General features: G+C 43.5%; 1 protein-coding gene across 2 annotated transcripts in view; it reads right to left on the bottom strand.

Moving 5' to 3' along the window:
- Gpc6 (glypican 6) overlaps positions 1 to 21,662 on the bottom strand; it is a 1,044,456-nt gene that overhangs the window by 69,699 nt on the left and 953,095 nt on the right. Inside the window, exons 6-7 of one of the 2 annotated variants that reach the window (XM_051160960.1) lie at positions 10,962 to 11,105; positions 6,850 to 6,879 (exon numbers count right to left, since the gene is read on the bottom strand). In XM_051160960.1, the coding sequence (XP_051016917.1) occupies positions 6,850 to 6,879; positions 10,962 to 11,105 (174 nt within the window). The remainder of the gene's footprint in view (positions 1 to 6,849; positions 6,880 to 10,961; positions 11,106 to 21,662) is intronic. The other variant, XM_051160961.1, reaches the window with a different exon arrangement.

Genomic DNA, 21,662 nt, shown 5'->3' with positions numbered 1-21,662 from the left:
GTCAACACTGGAAACTGAACTCAAGATTGGTACCTGCTTGGAAAGACAGAGCCCTCTACAAGCGACTTATGTCCACTGCCCACCAGTTTCTATGGTGTGCTCTTACTTAAAGGATAGTTAGTTGTGCTATCATTTTCCAAGGTGTTGTGAACTCTGACTCTGCCATGTGAGAGCCAACAAATACTCCTGGAATGAGCAAATGACTGATTACTCTGTACGTGTGTAGTAGATGGTTAGTTTAAACATCTTGACTGAGGAGAGGGGGGAAGTTGGAGGGAAGGAGCAGCGAATGGTCTTGATCACATTATGATTGTATGAAAATCTTAAACAATGAATTCTTTTCTGATGCTCTCTGGTTGGTGGTTTGGTCTCTGTGAGCCCTTCTAGGCCCAGTTGGCTTTGCAAGTTTTCTTATGGTGTCCTTGACCCTCTGCTTTTCCAATCCTCCTTCCCACTCCTCCACAGGATTCCTTGAGTTCTGCCTGATGTTTGGCTGTGGGTCTCTGCGCCTGTGTTCATCAGCTGCTCGGTGAAGCCTCTGAGGCTCTTTTCTCACTCAGGCTGATTTTTCTTTTTAAAATTTTCACTCTTTAGAAGAATAAAATCTTGACAACACCATCATTCTATTTTCTATCTGTGTCACATACACATCAATATCCATCCCTGACTTCGGGAAGGCTGCCCTGGTCACATGACTCACTTTGGCCAATTAGATGTGCACCAGGTGATGAGCTCCTTCTAGGTGGAGATGTAAAAGGCTAAACATGGCCAAGTTCTCCAATCATTGTGACATAGGAAGCTCTAGCCAACAGCTTCTCTGTCACCCGGAGTCCTGGAGGAAGGGTGCTGCAGCCCATTAGTCAATCCACAGTGGCACCTGGCATGAGTAAGAATCAGCCTGTTTGACTGCACACCATTGTGGGGCTCTTCTTAGATCCAGCTTTGCCTCTGATTGGCTTATCCAGATCAGTGTGGTGCTGCTATCTAGTCTAAAGACAGCACACGTGTGCAAACATCTCCTCCTCCAAGGTTTGTCAACTAGCAAGATGGCGGATTGGCCCTGCTCCTTGCTCATTTATTTCCTGTCCACCTGGCTTACATCTTCTCATAGCTTGGCCAGTCTTTTGGTTGAAAGAAAATACCTGTGGAGCCAGGCTTTTGATGCTAATGACCATGAGTGAGCCTAAGTAATAGGATTATCACATATTGCAGATACCTCTCCACCTTTAACATTTATGAAGGGAAGTCAATTTTCACTCGAGTGGGCTTCTTTTCATTTGGTTTTTCTCTACAATGTTTATGCCTGGGGTTTATTGCCAGCAGTAATAAGAGTGTCCAAGTATGTTATGGGAATAGCCAAATTCCCAATGCTTTAAAATATATCCTATGGGCCCCGGAGTCAGTTAAGAGCTGATTGATTATACAGCAAATATATATATATATATATATATATATATATATATATATATATATATGTATATATATATATCAGAACTGGTAGTTATGAAATATCCCATTTCTTCCGTTCTCTCTCATAAGCATGAACATCACATTGGGGAGTTGTGGAGCAAATGTCTCCGACAGCGTGGAAGAAAAATCACTGCAGGTTTTCCATGACAAGAAAAAGGTCTGGAAGCAGGGCAATATTTAATAAAAGGCCCACGTCAACTGATGTGCCACATGAACAAATATTTTTAATTTAAGCAGTTTGGTGTGGCTTGCTTGTCGGGATTCTTGGATCAATTCACTAAAATACCAATTTCATTTCTTGATAAAGGAAGATCCTGTAAACGAGTGGGCAGATGGACTTTTCATCTGACTAGTTTATAACTGACAGCAAAGTTCCCATTCCATTTGCTCAAGATTTGGGCAGAAAGTTATATTGTGTATAAAAGAGAAAATGAGCTATTAGACACAGCCCATGACAAGGACGCTACAGATGTTTAATGGTATTCAATTTGCATATCCTGTCAGTGATTATTCATTTGTTAATATTCCTTCTTCATTTGTTTGGTGTAGTTTATCCTAGATTATGAAATCAAATTCCTATTTACTGTGTGCTAATGGTTTAGGAAACTCTATCCTAGCTACCATTCCCCGAAGGAGACAGAGTGTCTAACTGAAAGGAAATACAATGTCTTTGGTGAGCAGTAACCCTTGCTTTTTGATGACACCCGCACTAACTCCTCACAGAGAAGTAGATCTTTGTGGCAAGGAGCTTTATAGAGTGCTCTGCAACAGGGGAGAACTCAATACACACATGTGGGGATTGATGGGAAGGAAAGAATGAATCTGTTCGGGTTTCAGCTGAAGCCTAGGAATGCTAAAAAAAAAAAAAAAGTTTAAAGTCTGAAGAAAAAAAGTAAACGTATTGACATCCTATCAAATAGACCTGAATCTGTAATAGTCCTATTTGAGTCTGAACATGGAGCGTTTCCTATACACGGCGTGACGATCACCAAGGCTTTTGCTGAAGTGCGTATGAAGCTGCAGGAGTGTTTAACTCAGCGCTGAAGAGGATTTTTTTTTTTTTTGTAGATTACCTCAAGACTGACTTTAGACCACTCAAACTGAATAAAAACTGTGCAAAAGGTTTCCTCCTTTAAAACTTGTAGCATGTTTTTAATTTCTGTCAGGATCCCCAGGACTCTCTGGAAAGGTCTTTAAAGCAGTGATGGGGACTATGTACGCAGCGTCGCCCAGGAAGTTCCTCTGAACTGGTGGTGTGCAAGCCTATCCAGTGAAACCCAGCTGTTTTCACTATTCTTTGATGTGCCTGACAGAATTACTTCCTAAGGAGGTGAAAACAATGTAGCATCTGTTGGTAGGAGCTGCAGAATCCACGGCGGGAGCGGTGCTTTCCAGCAGCGCTTACCATTGAGTTAGATTTGTGCATCCTTCACACCCACAGAATCAGCAGCCTATCGTGGAGATAACTCACGCCTTTTTATGGGTGTCTTCTGAGAGTCCCCACTTGGGCCCAATCAAGTGCAGAGCTCCTAAGCGGAGAAGGCGATCCCTGCAGCCTCCCGCTGCGCATGTTGCCCGTAGAGCAGCAAGGAGCATACTGACGACGTCGGGTCGGGTGGCTTTCATGTATTTTTATTTTCTCCTGGCTTTGAAGGCACACTGCATTTTGCTGCTGTTATTACCAAGGGTGGAAAGGAAACTGGGGTGTCTCAGTGGGGCTTTATAGCAAACAGATAAAGCAGGTTCAGGCAAGACAGGGCAGCTCATGAGCAGGTAGCGGTTTGTTTGCTGGGGTGAATGGGGCATAATTTATTCAGCTGCAGCCCAGACTGGAAGCCAATCTAACTTTGACCCATTTATCTTTAGGAAACTAATTAAAGTAGAGAATCTGGTTTTGTGTTGCTAGGGTGGTTACTTTTTCTTATTCAGCCTAAGCAAGGACAGAAGGGTGGATGGGTGAGTGTGTGTGTGTGAGTGAGTGTATGTGAGTGTGTGTGTGTGTGAGTGTGTGTGTATGAGTGAGTGTGTGTGAGTGTGTGTGAGTGTGAGTGAGTGTGAGTATGTGAATGTGAGTGACATGTATGTGTGTGTGAGTGTATGTGAGTGTGTGTGTGAGTGAGTGTGTGTATGAGTGAGTGTGTGAGTGTATGTGAGCGTGTGAGTGTGTGTGTGAGTGAGTGTGAGTGTGAGTGAGTGTGTGAATGTGAGTGGGCATGTATGTGTGAGTGTGTGTGTGTGTGTGTGTGTGTGTGTGTGTGTGTGTGTGTGTGTGTTGGGAGAGACTGTGGAAGGATCAGTTCCAACCTAAACAGAAGGGCTGAACCTCTAGAAAAATAAAAGGGTTTCTTTTTTTTTTTAATCTCTTGCTCACTTATTAAAAGGGTGTATTTCTTTTTTTAAAACTTTATTTATTATGTATACAGTATGCATCCGGTCACATTATAGATGGTTGTGAGCCACCATGTGGTTGCTGGGAATTGAACTCAGGACCTCTGCAAGAGCAGTCAGTGCTCTTAACCACTGAGTCATCTTTCCAGCCCCCCCCCCCTCAAATCCAGCCTGACACCCTTTTGAAATACAAAGTGGCAGAGCTCAATGGACACAGGCTCCTTTGAGGTGGCAATGAAGTGCCATGACAATTTGAAATGAGCTACTGCTGCCCAATCCTTACAACCCGGGCTTCCTAAATCATACCAAACGATTCCAGAGACGCATGGGAGAATATTTTTTAAGAGTTGCATTTTACTCTGAAAATAGTATTAGCCACTAGACCAACCAACCAAACACACACACACACACACACACAAAACCCAAGTTCCCAACTCAACATTTGTTGCCACATCCACTTTTTTCAAGGCAATAATTTAAAAAATTAAAGTACTCCCACGCCCCTCCCCCCATTGCTGGAGCATGAACCTTGAATACTAAGCCAGCACCGAGAACCTTCCCAGCCCCAAAGTGCGTTATCTTGATACGTGTTGTGCTTAAGCCTGAATGTGGTATTATTAAAAACAAATTTGCTTCTGCTAACATACCAATGAATTGAAGATGATGCAGCTGTTTTTTTTTTTTACATTTTTATTATTACGATTTTATTTTACATCTTGACCACAGTTTCCCCTCCCTGCTTTCTTCCCAGTCTATCTCCACAGCCTCCATTTACCGCCCCTCCCTCCCCACTCTGCCTCCATTTCTCTTCAGAAAAGGTCAGATCTCTCATGAATTTCAACCAAACACGGCATAACAAGTTCCAATAAGACCAGGCATCTCCCCTTGTAGTAAGGCTGGACTAGGCAACCTGAGGAAAATGGGCTAAAAAGCCAAAGCTGGCCAAAGAGTCAGGGACAGCTCCTGCTCCCACTGTTAGGAGTCCCCTAAGGAGGCCAACACTGGAACTGAGGGACACTCTGAGGTGAGCTAGAAACCTAGTGCAACGGAAACTCCCAAAAATCTGCAAGGGTGGACAGCCCAGAGACCAAGCTTGATTGGCAGCAGCAGCAACAACAACAACAATAGTAATAATAATACAAAATAAAAATGTCAATGAAATGAAGGCATTTCTAATGATATTCTGCTATACATATAGACTGGTGCCTAGCCCAATTGTCACCAGAAAGGCTGATGGAAACAGATGCAGTGACCCAGAGCCAAACATTAGGCAGAGCTAGGGAATCCTGTGAAAGAAGGGGGACAAGGATTGTAGGAGCCAGATGGGACAAGGACACCAGAATAAAAAACCCTACAGAATCAATTCAGCTGAGTACATCGGGGCTCCCAGCAACTGAATTTCCAAGTAGAGAAGGAGGCATGGGAGGGACCTAGGCCCTCTACATACATGCTAGAGTTGTGATACAGGTGTGATTTTTTTTTTTTTTTTGGGGAAAATCCTATCAAAAATAGAATTTGGGGTTTTAATGCTTGGTGACAGTAGAGAAGGGAGGTCCAGCAGAGACGGGGTGCTAATGTGAGTGCTCCATCCTAGTGCACTGAAGGGAGGTGAAGTTACAAGGTCATGGTAGCCATCCACGGAGAAGGTCACACTGGCTCATTAGTTGGAAAAGCTGGAGATGCTGAGGTGACATATAGGGAAGAGGAGGTATGTACCACCTGACTACTGCAGCTACCGTGGCTGATCATTTGACCACACTAACAGAAAGCGTTGCCCAGCCACAATTTCTCCTCTATACCTCTGTTGGACATCAGCACCCCTCTCCTCCCCTCCCCTCCCCTTCCCTCCCCTCCCCTCCCCTTCCCTCAGGCCTCTGGCTTCCTATCTCTTCCTCTAGGTCCTCCCCTCTAGAATGTTTGCGTTCTAGATCTGGGTCCTCTTATCTCATCCAGAGTGCCCTGGGCTAGGATTTGTAACTGCGGATGCGTGGCTACTCAACACAGACAAGTTCTTTTTGAAACAAATGAATTTTAAAGGAGCGCTTTCACACAGTACCAGTGATGGAGGGGGATACAGAACACCATTTTGTGATGGAGACGGAAGTGCTTACTGAGTCAGTATACTCCTCCAGTGCCAAGTGCCTCCTTTATGGTCCTAGGTAGTATGCAAGTCTTTGTGAGTGCTGCTTTGCTTTGTTTCAGACAGGCTATACAGCCTGGGCTGCCCTTGGACTCTCTAGGTAGCCCCGGCTGGTTTTAAACTGGAGTTGTAAGCGTGCACCACACTCCTGGCTTAAGGATACACATAGGTCCTTGGGAAGGGATGTTACCATCATGCAGTAGTGTTCTCAACACTGCGTTAGATAATGTTTTAGTTATTGGAAACAGTCAAGGTAACCTAGAGTTCCCTCAGCCCCATGCAGGCCGCTTTCAGGTAAGACAATATCCAGTCCTCTCCCACAAATCCCAAACAGCAAACAACCAAACCAAACCAAAACAACCCACCCAGTGCACTCAAAATAGGAACAACAAAATGCACGCATGGAAAACAGTTCATGCCATAAACTACCCTCAATGTCCCTGCTAATGGAAAAATTAGCTCCTTGTGCACGAGAGCCGATGCTGGTTTGTTTTTATTATTAGGAGATAATTATTCTCTCAGCAGAAGAAGAAAAGGCCTTCGATAGCTATCGAGTTGAGCTAGTTTTTCAGGCAGATGACAATAGTCTGAACATTGAAATAGAATTCAAATCAGCCACCAAATGAGGTAGCGTTCCATGAAGATCAGATTGAAAACCTTGCCGTACAGAAAGAATACCAAAAACAGTTCTGAACGCGTAAATACCAGACAGAGAGGGAACTGGTAAGCAAGTTGGCCTTGCACAGTGGTCAGCTGATCCCAGAGTAGGGGGAAGGGGGAGAGGGGAGCTGGCATTTCTCAGGGATGTTCCAGACAAACGGAATGAATGAAAGAATAAGACCAGTGCTTACACTATGCTGCATGGTCCTCCACACAGTCCTCTGGGAAGCAAGAGGAAGACAAATTCAAAAGAAAAACAGGAAGAGATTATTTTATACATCATGGCATAGCATAGGCATAACGCATAGATAGGTTCATTAACCAGTTGACATTCAAGCCACCCCACCCACATTCCTAGTGACTTGGGCACTAATTGGGAAATCTTGACAACAGGACAATGTGAGATACTTACTGGAGTTACTTTGGATTAAATCATCACAACTTTATAAGTTAACTCCCAAATCTTTTTTTTTTTTTTTTAAGATTGACTTTTATAAACCACATTCCTCCAAGGGCTCTAATTTAGAGTTCAGATTTGCCCTAATGAAAAAGCTGCTGTAAGTAATAGACAGTCCCTGCCTGAGTGCTCAGGAGCAAGCACACCGTGCTCTAATTTTCTGAGCTCTTTATCTAATTGCCTTTCAGGAGGACAATGCCCAACCCCTCATGCCTCAGACCCAAGAACTCCAGAGACTTTGTGCTGATTTCGTTTTGCACCTGATGTTTCCAGTGAGTGGGGACTGTCTAGACTCACAGCCTTACACCAAAGTATTCAGGAGAATCCGCAGAGGATAAATTTAAGATATGGAGAAGAGAACCAGTTCCTTTCGGAGAGCAAATAATGACCTCTGGCCCAGTTAACTGGAAACCTTTTGCAGCATGTGGGGATGGGGGAACGGCTGGGGTGAGATATGGGGGTGAGGCCAGTCTGTCAACGACATCAGCTGATGGCCTTGGCATCCTCAGTAAAATGCTGCTGCTGGCAGCAAGGACTCTGATACTTCCCCCACAGCTAGTTTTCTGTCAGTGGCTGAATTTACAGAAGCACACTCATCTGGTTTTGGAAAAGAAAGTATGACTTGAGGGTAGCAAGTTTGAAGGCTGCTGGCTACTGTCAACAGCATTTTTAGGCCCACACAACTTTGAAAGAACAAAATGGAAATGTCTCCTTGTGATGGGAGAATGCATAAGCTCCTCATGAAGGGATTGGGGCTTTTATTTCTAACACAAACCCCTTAATTACCAGTTCACGTAAAAACACAGTTTACAATAACTGACATAAGAACATTACCAACAGATCCCAGAGTCAATACCACAGGCACTAATTTAAAAGGTGCCAAGAAGCCACCCTCCAAGAGGGAGTGTCAGAATGCAGTTATTTTCATTTAGGCAAACAGGGTGGAGTAAGTGGAGAATTCTGTTGATGTTGGCTTTTAGAGCACTTTTCTCTGCTGAAACAGAGAAACCTTTTCCAATTATCCTCCTTTTCTGGGACACACGCTTCTTATGAATATTCAGGAAACATCTTTTCAGGGCAAAACTAAGACAGGAGTAGGTACCACAGACTTTGTTTATAAATAGTGGGGGTGGGCTGTAATAGAGAACAGACCCATTTGGAGAACACACAGGGCTGCTTCTTGAACAGGTCCATGAAAGACCACCTGTGACAGCTGCACCTCTGCTGAGAAGGCAAGCATGCCTCAAAAGGGAAAGGCCTTGGGGAGAAGCCAGGGGCTGCAAAGGGAGCGAGCCTCCATTGTGAGCTTGGGGCCCAGCCTCTATGTCTTAGGAATAATTTTGGTAGAACATCCTTTGATGTGGGACTGTTCGATTTTAGGAATGGAGGGGAACACACTGGAAGGAGGCTGGCTGTGACTTGCAAATGGCTAGTTCTCAGTTTGAAAAGAGATCAGAATCTCAGGGCTGCAGTTCTCAGGCACACAGTCTGACGCCACACCTAGGAAGAAGTCGGTAATTTTTGCTGGTGGAGAACATTGTACAGTAAATTTAGCTCCTGGGTTGATAGCATGTTCTGGGGCTGGCCCTGTGTTTTGCGTATGAGTAGGGCCTTTACCATTGTCATTTATTGTCTAAAAAATGATTGAAACTATTTTCAGAGACATAAAATAGAATGTCTTCAACCAGTTTGCTATAAACAGCTTTCAAGACTTTTTTGGGTGGTTGCATTTTAAAGGTTACACAGTGAAGTTTGTTTGGTGTTTGTTTTGTTTTTTTTTTGTCTTGTTTTTGTCTTTGTTTTTTGTTTTTTTGAGACAGAGTCTCTCTGTGTAGCCTTGGCTGTCCTAGACTCACTTTGTAGACCAGGCTGGCCTTGAACTCACAGCAATCTGCCTGCCTCTGTCTCCCGAGTGCTGGGATTAAAGATGTGTGCCACCACGTGCAGCTCTTGACTTTGTTTTTTAAAGGTTAGAATTTCAGCTTTCATGTCTGTCAGACTTTGAACATACCATGAATATTGTCAGTGCTGTATTTTATTTAGGTTGTGTCTTATTGCAATAATATTGGGGGGATGGCAGGGTTTGGTTTTTGTTTTGTTCATATTTTGTTTTTTTCCCACTTAAGGGCCTGTGTTTACTTGTCCAAGGGGATGCTTCTCTGTTTCAAAGGAAATTGATATTCAGGGGACTATCAATTGATTGTCATAGATATCCATGTAGTATCCAAATTTAATGCAGTTTAAGTGTATAATACTCCCTAAGTCACCTACTGTGGTGAGAAGACAACAGCAGGTTTGCTCTTGTAGGAGATTTTTGATCTGTGTAAAACGACACTCCTGCTTTGTGGGCACAATTTTGTACATGAGATGTCTAAAACAGATTCATCTCACATTGTATCCCTTGGCAGAAATCTGGTAGGACCTTACCTCCTCTAATGCTGGAGTTCACACTACTAAAGTGAAATCAAATCTATATCCACCAAATGTTTCTGCTTGAAGAACACACGGTGCCTTTGTAAAGTAGAACCCAAACAATGCTCTCTAAAGAGAACCAGCGTTCTTGGAAAAGGCCGGCCAAGCTGATGTGGGCACAGCACAACTAGCTGGTTAAGAGAAAAATAGGAGCTATTTTCCTTGAAAATGTACTAGAGGGCAGGAGTGAGCAAGGGGAAAGAGGCCGAAGCAATCGCTCAGAAGGTTCCTTTCCCAAAACTCGTATTCGCTAATAAAGGGCAATAAATTCAAAACATAATTTAGCAGTTAACAAGAACAGCTACCCTTTTACTCTGACACTTAGCGGGCAGACCTTTATGCTGTTCAGGAGATTTGATACATATATATATATACTGAGATGTACTTACATGAAGGCCAAACAAAACCAATTTAATCTTATGAGTTCTACGCTGGAGAAGGGGTTTTAACTAAAACCATAAAAACCATCCATAACATTGACTAATAAAAGTACTTCACAACCAACAACCCTCGAGATTGAGTTTATATGACACAATCAGACCTGGTTCAAATGCCGTATGACCCCAAGGGTTTTATCTGTTAATTTTACATCAAGATAATTGGTAGAACAGCATCCACAGCACTGACAACATAGGTATATAAATTGTTTATAGCATTACGAGTTGAAGACATTGAACTGGAAATGGTCAGGCCATATTTCTTAGAAATTAGGAGCTCTTAGTTTCTATTCCATTAAAAAAAATACACACATTAAAACCTGTATTTATTATGTGTAGCCATCACCAGATATATTTTTCTGACATAAAAGGCACCCAGTCCCTGACATACATTTAAATGGGGCCCAAGTTTTTTAAAAAGGCATTTAGGGAAAAAAAAAAAAAACCTACCACCACAACAACATTAATTTGGGACATCATGAAAGAGACTTTCCAAACAGAAAACTCGGCCCCTGAGAAATCATAAGAAAGTGACAGAATACTATGATCACATAAGAGCCCTTTAAAGCAGAGAAGGAAGCAGATGAAATAGAAATGTGCTTCTGTAATCATACTTCTGGAAGACCCAGCCGCTGGGCTTTCAAAGTCATATTTCAGAAGAAATATGAAGTTGGAAGGTCCGTCTCTGCACTAGCGGGTTAACACTTTCAAGAGCTCTTAAATAATGAAATCCATGATTTAAGAGAGGGGGAGGGGGAAGAATCTTTTCCTGTCCACAATTCTAATTGAGGACAGGAGCAGATACAAGAATGAGGTGGCTTTTTCAGCCAACTTTAGATCTTACAGAGCAAACGACCCGGGTCGCAGAGAACGCTTCCCTGGCCTTCAGAGAACGCTTCCCTGGCCTTCAGAGTCACCGATCGATCGCGGTACTCACCAGCCGGTCCAAGCTCGTGCCTGCTGCGGTTGTGGGTCTTTCCTCAGGGTTGTAGGGACGAAAGCGGGTGTTGAAATTTTCTGGAGCTGAGCGAGCAGATCTCAGAGCCGGAGCAGGTTTGGGCTGGCCACAACCCTGAAAGACCTGGGAGGACCAGAGCGAGTGTCACTATGAAACTGATATGAAACTCATAGTCCGGAAGCGCTCTTCACATTCTGTATGGAAATCTTACTTCCAAAAATCTCTCTACCTCTTACTGTTTAAACGTAAAGCTGTGTGGACCCCAACAGGAATGAACTGCCTAATGAACATAGCAACCAACTATTTAATGCCTAGGGACTGTCATCATTATCTATAGATTTCATATTGTCTTTCTGAAAATGTGTTTGTAAACCTTAAAATCAGTACACAAATACTTGCACTGATATAGACAATGTAGGGGGGGGGGGAGTGGCCCCGTATGCATGTCCACAGGGGACATTGAATGAAGGCCTTCTGCATTCTGGTTTCCATGTCATCTCTTGAAGAATTGCCCTTCTCATGGTCTGCTTAGGCCGTGTTCTTTCTCATGCTGTGATTTCACTGTATACACAGGTCTCTGGCGTAGACAGAGCTTATGCACTGATGGGTGTGCCGGACGCCAGGAAGGCAGTGTGCATCTCATGGAGGATAACACACACTTTACATGTCCTTCATTCAGCTCTGAGTTTCGTCTCCTGAGTTCAATGTTCATCAACTACACAGATCTTAAATAAGGCTTCTTAAACCAAAACGGATCACAGCCTGCTCCAGCTGGGTTGTCAAGTCATACTTTGACCAGCAGCGTCTAATCCCATGTTTCCCTTAGGAACTAGGATTCAGAATCTGTCAATTCAGTCTGCATGGCCATATGGGAAACACAGCTACTGCCAGTACTGGAACCAACTATTAAACTAACACTCTTGTCATAGGATGGTTTCAGGACTACACCAATTGTGCCCCAGACTCTTTTCTATGCTTGGATTTGGCATTCAATAAACAATCATATTGGATCTGTATTATCTAATATGAAAAGTAGATTTCATATGCAGCATACCAAGATCAAATGACTTGAAGGGCTCTCTTTCAAATAAGGAAAACCTCCACTGGAAGAATTTTTTCAAAATATTCTCCTGAGCCAACGATGTGGAAATAGGACAAGCAAATGTGGGTGAGGTCCACCTAATGGTATTTTCCCTCTAATTTTGTTGTTGACAGCTGTTCATTGTCACAGTTAGGATTGCTGTGGGAAATCAAACATTTTATTGTAATGAATTTAGGGACTGAGCTGCCAATCTTTTTCCACAGTGACTCCACTCAGGTTGGCATGGGAGCATTTCCTTCGATGTTTCTACATGTTTTGTCCTCTGCACCACTTATCAAGAGCTGATGCCTTTCCCAGGCTTTCAGGAAGCACAGTGAAAAGGCTGCCCTTGGCCAGCAACTTGACTACATTTGGAATGAATTAAAACCCAAGTGGCTCGGAACTCCTATGAGGAAGGTTTTTTCTTTTTCTTTTAATTAAATAATTTGATTGAACAGATCCATTTTTAATCAGGTCTTTTGAACGAGGAAGAGGATACTGGGGCCCAGGGTACCGATGACTCTGCACGCTATGCAGGCACCTCTCAGAAGTGGACAGCCGAGCAGTATACCTCCTCTTTGGGGCGACCTTGGCAAACGAAATCTCCACGGTGGGCAGCACTTTCATGGGTATTATGGTCATGCATTTTGTTTGGAAGGAGAAATGTCCAGATGTGTGATTGTTCACTGATTCATGGGCTGGAGCCAATGGGTGGTAAAGGGCTTGGAAAGAGCAAGATTGGAAAACTGGGGAGAGTGTCATCTGGGAACGAAGTGTGTGTGGGCAGATCTCTTCAAAGACATGTGTGTCTCATGTAAATGTTCCTTGAAAGGTGACCTCACCAGAGAAGTTCTACTATCAAGCAGATTAACCGACACATTCTGTGGGCAGCCAGCCTCTTTCCCCAGCCATCCCTCCCTGTCATCGCCCAAGGGCACATGAACAAAGTGGCTGTGGTGGCAGAGATGGAGGTTATGCCTTGGCTTGACAACATGGACTCTCGCTCACCAAGGCTGGCCTTGCAAAAGCTGCTGCTGAATGCCAGACCTGCCAAGACCAGACTCATGAGACTGCCAGACCAACACGGAGCACTAGATATGGCACCATTCCCCAGGGTGACCAGCCAGTGACTTTGAGGACCACAGTGGACCACTTTCTCTGGGGAAAGGACAATGCTTTGTCTTCACTGGAGTAGATCATTATCCCACTAATAGATCTGCCTTTCCTACACATAATGCCTCTGCTAAAACCACCATCCACGAACTTACAGGATGCCTTACCCACCATCAAGGTACTCCACACAGTACTGTTTCTGAGCAAAGGACTCACTTCACAGCCAGACAAGTCTGACACTGGGCTCCCATTCACGGGACCCACTGGTCTTACCACACTTCTCACCATTCTGAAGCAGCTAGCCTGATGAAGATGGAATGACCTTTTCTCTCTCTTTTTTTCTTTTGTTTTTTTGAGACAGGGTTTTTCTGTGTTATAGCCCTGGCTATCCTAGACTTGCTTTGTAGGCCAGACTGGCCTCGAACTCACAGCGATCCTCCTGACTCTGCCTCCTGAGTGTTGGGACTATAGGTCAGCTGGAATAGCCTTTTCAAGACACAGATATAGCACCAATTAGGTGGCATCGGCCTGGAGGGCTGGGGAGGGTTCTCCAGGAGATGGGATATGCTTTGAATTAGCACCCAATAGATGGCATGGTTGCTCCCCATCCAGGACCCACAGGTCTAGGACTCAAGGTGGAGAAAAGGGAACAGTTCTGCTCACCATCACCCCTAGGGATCTACTGGAAAATATTTGCTTCCTGACCCCTAGGTCTTTTGCTGGCCTAGAAGTTTTGGGGTGTGTGTGTGTGTGTGTGTGTGTGTGTGTGTGTGTGTGTGTGTGTGTGTGCACGCGCACACGCGTGCTTCTGCCTGGAGTCACAACAAATACCCCATTAGACTGGAAGCTTAGACCTCGCCCTGGCTGCTTTGGGTTTCTGATGCCCAGAACCAACAGGCTATGAAAGGAAAAAATGGTGCTAGGAGGGGTGACTGACCCAGATTACCAAGGGGAATTTGATCGCCTCTCAGCAACGGAGGTAAGAAAGACTGTGTCTGGGGTGCAAGAGATCTCTTAGTGCTACCATGCCCTGTGATTAAAGTCAGTGGGAAACTATGACCACATACTCCAGGCAGGATGGCACAGACTCCTCAGAAATGAAGGTGTGGGGTCACTCTTCGAGGGAAAGAGCCAAGAGCTGCTGAGGCACTTGCTGAAGGTGCAGGAAATACAGAAGGGTGGTAGAGGAAGGGAGTTAGAAACCCCAGCTACGGCCATGTGACCAGCTGCAGAAATGATCATTATAAATCGACGTGAGTGTTTCGGACGAATTTTGTTAAGCATGTGTTTGTTTAGATACTTGCATTTCCTCCCTTCAACTTAATGTATGATGTAACATCAATTAAGAGAGTATCAGTGGTTAACACATCTAAGTTTTAGATAAGTGAAAGAACGACCTCTAAGGGATTCTGCCACCTACTGTGAAGTTTATAATGTGCTCGAGGTTGTACAGGAATAGTTATGGCACGTTTGGTGTAACATGGCCTGGGCACTGCTGTTCCATTTGGAAGATGAGTATGGGCATAAAGAGACACAATCGTGAGTCAAATTGACAGGAAGTAGATTGCGATGTCTGCTCTTAGTTCTCAACTTTACTACATTTGGAACTAACCAAAACTCAAGTGGCTGGGTACGCTTCTGAGGGAGTTTTTTTTTTTTTTTTCTTTCCTTAATTAAATCATTTGAAATGGGAAGACCCACTTTTAATCCTAATATTTTGAGGTAGGGAGATCCACTTTTAATGTGGGCCATAGCCTCTGCAGGCAGCCTATATAAAGCATGTGGAAGAAGAAAGACTGCTCTCTGTACTTGCTTGCTCTCTCTCTCTCACTAGCAAGCCCATTCTTTTTTTCTTTTTTTTTTTTTAATTTTGTTTTGTTTTTGTTTTTTGAGTCAGGTTCTCTCTGCGTAGCCTTGGCCGTCCTAGACTCGCTTTGTAGACCAGGCTGGCCTTGAACTCAGAGATCTGCCTGCCTCTGCCTCCCAAGTGCTGGGGCGTTAGGGCCTACTTCTTAGGGATTCTAGCCTATGCTGAAGACCGGCTTTGACATCCAGCCTTGTGGACTGAACAACTACTGGATCCTTGGACCACCCCTGGTAGACAGCCATTGCTGGACTAGCTGGACCACAGCCTGTAAGCCACTCTTACATACATTTATTCTATAGGTTCTTTTCCTCTAGAGTGTCCTGACTAGTACACATAGTAACCCTTTCCAGAACATAATCAAGTTTAACTTTATGTTTCTAACATTTGTGTATAGGACATGATTTTTCTCCCAGATAAGTTTTAAAAGGGCAATGCCTGCTACTAGAAACCTAGCTAGCTACCAGGAACTAGTGAAGCCATGAAGTCACTTTATTAACCTAGCATACTATCTAATGTGCTATAAATATATTTATCTTTATATCCACAAGTAAGTGTACTCCTCACCCATCAACAAAGAAAACTCTTTGCAACAGATAGAGACTGTTACAGAAAATGACAACTAATCAAAGTACAGAAAAAAAGTGATTGGTACCCAGTCTCATCGATTCACCTGCAACACAACTCTTTCATGTAAGACTTGAGGAACAGCCCTGAAGAGCAGCAGGGCGGTGTAGGAGGAGAGTCTTGTGAACTGTTCTCAGGTGCTGATTTTAGTGGCCTGAGATCTGGTTACAGCCCTGCCATGGGCATTGGTATGAATGTGAACCATCTCCTGTCCCCATGTGATGTAAGGAATCTTCTCTGAAGATCCTTGATTGGCTAATAAAGATGCTGAAGCCTATGACTGGGCAGAAGAGAGGTAGGCGGAGTTTAGCTTCCTGGGCTTGGGGACATCAAGGATGGAAGCGAGGAGAACGGGCAGATGATGGAGGAGGAGAAGGAGGAGGAGGAGGAGGAGGAGGAGGAGGAGGAGGAGGAGGAGGAGGAGGATGGAGGACAAGGCCTGGTGGAGCAGATCCAGCCCAGAAAGGATGACTTATTGGCAAATAACTTGGGTTGTGTAGCTGAGAGACAGCTAAATAGCTTAGAGGGTTGATACCTGCCCAGCTTCAATGCTTTAAGCTTATAAAATAAACCCTAGTCTCTCTGTCTATTATTTTTGAAGTAAGAGCAGTTAAAGAAAACTGTTTATTTATTAATTAGTATTTTACAGGGTGGAAAGATGGTAACAGCCAGAGGAACAGGAAGTCTACTCTGAGATTTCCTCTCCTGGAAATGCCAGGAAATTCTCCGGGAAATGAAGTTTCAACAACATAAATCTAAACACATTCCAAAGTAAAAATGACACTAGTAGACCTGCTAACATGGGAGGTGGAAATATCATATGACCCCAATCACACTCAAACCTACAGGCAACTGAGGAATGCTCAAATGGGACAAATAGTCTTCCTCAAGAAAGAGGCTCCAGCTGATTATCCAATACCAAATAGCCCTGAAATTGTATGCACGCAAGTAACCTTATATGGACTAAGCAGGTTGTAGTTACATATACACATATACACACACCATATATATTTAGGGGAAAATACATATGATAAGAATTGAAGAAAAAAAAGGTTCAGAGACCATGAATTTGAGAGCAAAGACTATCTTTGAGGACTTGGAGAGAGGAAAGGGAAAGGAGAAAGTGGCACAATTGTGCTTTAATTTAAATAAAAACACTTTCCTCGACTGTGTGAGTTAATTCTTTACCTGCATATGCATATGAACAGTGTGTTCATTCCCCTGTTATTTGATTCTGTGTTTTTAAATTTGAGTCATTTTTCTTCCTGCATACTGTGTGATCCCACTGAAGGACACAGACAGCCCTTGAGTGCCATTCCCAGTGACAAATTCCATCTTGAGACACAATTCATTTTCCTTCACCACTACAACTAATTTCTCTTTTGTGCATTCAAACTTCTCCTTCAACTCAGCATTTTGTAGCACAGCGATACTTTGTCTTGGCGCTCTTGGAGGCAGGTCTTAACACACTATTGATTCTTCTCCTCTCTCACAATTTCTGAAGTTGATGGTGCAACCGGTGTGATTGAGAGATGGTGGGCTTTTTCTTCCCCAGTGCCTAAATCACTTCCTTGTAGCAAGGTCACCACTGATGGAGGGCCCTAACATTCCTAAAGCCCCCCGGGATTTGTTGAGTGAGCTATTTTGGATTGCTTTGAAAATGACAGCTGATTTTTAAGAAGTATAAAGACAGAATGGGGAACAATAGCCATGGTTTTGCTGTGATTTCAGAGGGCTGGGCACTGAAGAGTTAATGTCCCTCTAACCACACTTCAGGAAGGGAAGTCCCAGACTGACTGAAGGGACCCAGCTAAAACCACAGGGTTTGGGATTTCCAGAAAGAATATATGTATTCTGGGGACAGGGTGGTGGGGTTTTTCAGTGTGTTAACTACAGGCCACAGACTAGCTAATATAACTCAATAGCTTTCCAATCTTTTGCCTCCTTTAGATTCTGAGGGTGGCTTCAAAGCAGAGATTTTTGGGTCTAAGATCCACTCCCCTCCCCCCAAAAAAGCTCATGTTTTCCTGTTGGTGTTACTGAACCTTTTACTCTCCTGGGAACTTTCATAACAACTTGTTCACAAGGACCTCAAAAATTGAATGCCCCTAAACAGACCTAATACCCCCTTGTAGAAAACCAGAACCATAGGCCCTCTCTTGCGAATGTCCTAAGCCTGGGCTTAAGAACATGTGCCAGGAGGCCCCTGAGTACCAGCTCATCTCTTCTTCTTGGGGACCATGAAGACTTCTGCACCAGTGTCATCTAGAGAGTCAGTTAAAAGCAAACGCACATGTTATCCTGCGGCTGAGAACACACAGAGCAAAACTCACAGGTTCCCATTTAATGCATGCTGTTTGAGTATTTGTGTCCTTCAGATCCCTAATCTCTAGTCTCTGACGTGATGCGTTTATGATGGGAGATGATATGACCATTGTCGCTTGATAGAGGTCACCTTGTTTATAGTGTTTGCCATATTAGCCTGTAGACAAGACAACATGCAATCTATTAGTTAGAAAACGTGTTTAGAAACTATAGGGGCCATGGGGTGGGTGACAAATGGAATCAGTGGACATAAATTTGGAGTATTCCTGCTTTCTAACTTTGCTATAATAGCCATATGAGGACGGGGGGCAGGGGGCTCAGTCTAGGTTAATATAAGGGGCCTGTGTAGCCTGGGTACCCCAGTGTTTTATATTTTGAACAAAAGAAGCAGATGAGAATTTATCGTATGATAGACAAGGCCTGAAATTAAGTGAGAGTAGATCGAGTGGTCATGGCCGGAGATCAAACTTAGAGTCTGCGATGGTTCCTCAAGTCCTGAACCTGAGTTCATCAAGGGAAACTAGAGACAAGTATCTGACGGATAAAGCTGAGAAGAGCGTGTGTGTGTGTGTGTGTGTGTGTGTGTGTGTGTGTGTGTGTGTGTACAGTGTGACCGCTATGAGCTCGTCTTCCTCCTCTGTTCAGTAGGGATAATTAGTACCACATAAAAACTGGCTGTGGTAAGATGTAAGCTATGAAGTAGGAATGTACAGCCCAGTATCTAGAAAGCAAGTGCTCCAAAAATCATTATGTAAGTACAAAAGTCCATAACTTATACTTTCTCTAAGTTTTACCTTAGTGGAAAAAAAAAACGTGAGCAAGAAAACACCTGGCGTGGTGTTTTCTTCTCTCTTTCTTTGGTTCTTCCAGATGTTAATTTTTTTTTTCAACTCGTGTATGTTCCTGTGTGTGGATTTATGCACATGAGTGCAGTGCTCACAAAGGCCAGAAGGTGGCACTGCATTCCTTGGAGCCGAAGTTAAACCCACTAATGCACTTCCAATGAGAGTTGGGAGTCAAATTCAGGTCCTTGGAAGGGCAGCAAGCACCTATATGCACTGAGTCAAACCACCAGGCCCTGGCCTGTGTTTCCCACACAATGTTGTGTGTAAGAGCTCAAAGATGTGTCAGAAGCATCAGAGCCCGTGTGTTAAATTAGGAATGTTCACAGGGGCGTCATGCCAGCGTGTTCCGATGTGTCCATGATGTTATTTGTAGGAAGTTTCACTCCAAGATGAGGGTGGTTCAGACCTTCCTGCTAAGAGAAATGAGATTCGGATAGAATTGCCTTCAAATCGGTGCTGCCACTACATTCTCAGTTAAGGTTTTTAAAAAAGACAAAACAAGTTTCTGGAAGGGGCAACTGCAGGCTACTCCACTTAAAGGGGCGTATAGTTTAGGCATATCCCTTTAATAAGTACCATCGGTGCTCCCTTCTCCCTGATTCGCTCTAAGGGATGTGCAGAGGGATAATTAGATAATTCTGGAGCTTATTCAGGAACTTCAGCATAGACAAATGCTGTGGATTTTCCGAAGGAATCATCTTTCCTGCCTAGCAGACTCAGAAGACGTGTGGATTTTGGGAGCGCTCTGCTTCATGAATCCTCTCCTTAAGAGGATTACAAAGATAATGTCTCAGAAGTCTATCGGCATTCTGAGATGAAAGACACTAACATTAAGATGGAAAGTGCTGAACAAAGAGTCGGTTTATTGTTTTATAGGGAGGAGGACTAGAGGGAGGAGGAGGAACAGAGGGAGGAGGAGGAGCAGAGGGAGGAGGGAGGAGGAGGGGGAGGAGCAGTAGTAAGAGGTATGTAGACATTCAGTCATGGGTTTCTAAATACATTTAGAACTTGAACACTGAAATATATCTATATCTACATCTCTATCTATATATTTCTCATAAACAAACACACTGCTCACCTTTTCAGAGGTACTTACAGCTGTTTCCCTGTCTTCTTGATCTCTGCCTTGTCCTAGCTACTTTGATTACACATTCACCCAGGTCATTACTGGCACCTTGAGAGGCAAGGTTTGTGGATAGTGTCTGTGTAAGTGGCTGTGTTTGAAAAAATTCTCACTGCCACACTTTCTTCTCAGTGGGTTTTTACTAAGTTAGAAAATCCATGGTTAACAAGTTCTGTTTTAAAATTTGCAAGTGGAGCTCTGATGCTTTATCTTAATTACAGGCAACTCTTAATGATGCCTCAACTTACTCAGACTTGATGTTTTGAGACTGCTTTTATTTATTTATTAGATTCTAATTTGTATTACAGTGTTAGTGATGTCACTACTTGTTGGAAGACTAACTGGGGAATTTCAATCTATTACATTTATGCCCAAGGAAACAAAGAGCTGTCAAGTTCGTACAGGACTGTGTGTAATGGATCCAGGTGTGACAGTCATTTACACAACAGACAGATGTGGGGTAACAGACACGTGTTCAGGAGATTTGAAGTGCTGCAATGCAACCAATACCTTCAGCTGGGTCATTCGTCAACAACAACAACAAAAAAAGTTTGTAGTTCTAGAGGCTGTGAACTATAAGGTTCAGGTACCAGACAATCCACAGATGATACCTACTGTCCTTAGTTAGCAGATGAACTGGCGAAAGGCCCCCTCAGGTCTCCTTTATAAGGAGCATCTCAGTAATTACATCTAAAGCTTCCAGACATTAACTCCAACATAAATGTTGAGTGGACAAATACAATCTGGCCATAGCAACAGTCACTAATAAGAATCTAAGTGTTTGGAGTACCAGCTTTGGCCTTTCATCTTAAACATGGATGACACTGGGACAATATGGCTTCCCAATTTTTAAAGCCATTTTGAAGATAAAATATCATGCCTAGAGAATACACTGAAAAATGAGGTATAAGCTTATATTATTTTAACTGACATAATCTATAATTACTCAGAGCAGTACTGAAGAACAAGCCAAATGCATGGCTTATACAGAGCTGTGAATGAACAATTTAAACTCCACGAAGAATAGAATTTTAAATATCTTATCACTGTGGTCCAGATCCTGTGTATTCCCAGAACATAGGACGTGCTTTAAAAAAAAATCAGAAAGGAGTAACTATAAATAAGTGTTGGTTAAAGTTGCCTGGCATGTGCTTATCTGCAATGAGGAGGAGAAATAGGAAAGTAAAGAAACACTGAGTGTCCGTGACTGGCCCGTCACTACCTTTTACACACTTATCTCAAAGGCAATTGTCTCTTCCCCGCCCAGGATGAGTGTTTCTTCCTCCGTGTCTCTTCCCCACCCAGGATGAGTGTTTCTTCCTCCACCTGTAGCGCTAGAGAAAACAACGCACTCACACGGACAATATGGCTATGGCCTTTACTCCACTTACTATGTCAGGTTAAAACAGAGCTAAGTAAACACCTCTACTAAAATTAATAACTAGAACCAAAACTTTTAGTTCTTGATCACTTGATGTTACTTATTAAAACTGATAATGCAGTTAAAATGGAAGCTCTCACTTACAGGACAGTCAAATTGGCTCTCTGGTTGGTAGACTAAGCTAGGAGCCGCGGGCTCTACGGCCACAGCAGTCCTCTGAGTGATACAGAGTGCCAGGTGCTTCAGAGCGCTGAACCTCATCAGGAGTATTTCTTGTCTACATATATAACTATGGTATTTTTCATTTTTCTCCCTTAAAAG

The sequence above is a fragment of the Acomys russatus genome, chromosome 18 (assembly GCF_903995435.1).
Source record: "Acomys russatus chromosome 18, mAcoRus1.1, whole genome shotgun sequence".
Taxonomy (NCBI): Eukaryota; Metazoa; Chordata; class Mammalia; order Rodentia; family Muridae; genus Acomys; species Acomys russatus.
Note: the sequence above shows the minus strand (reverse complement) of the source record. Positions and strands in the feature narration are given on the sequence as shown.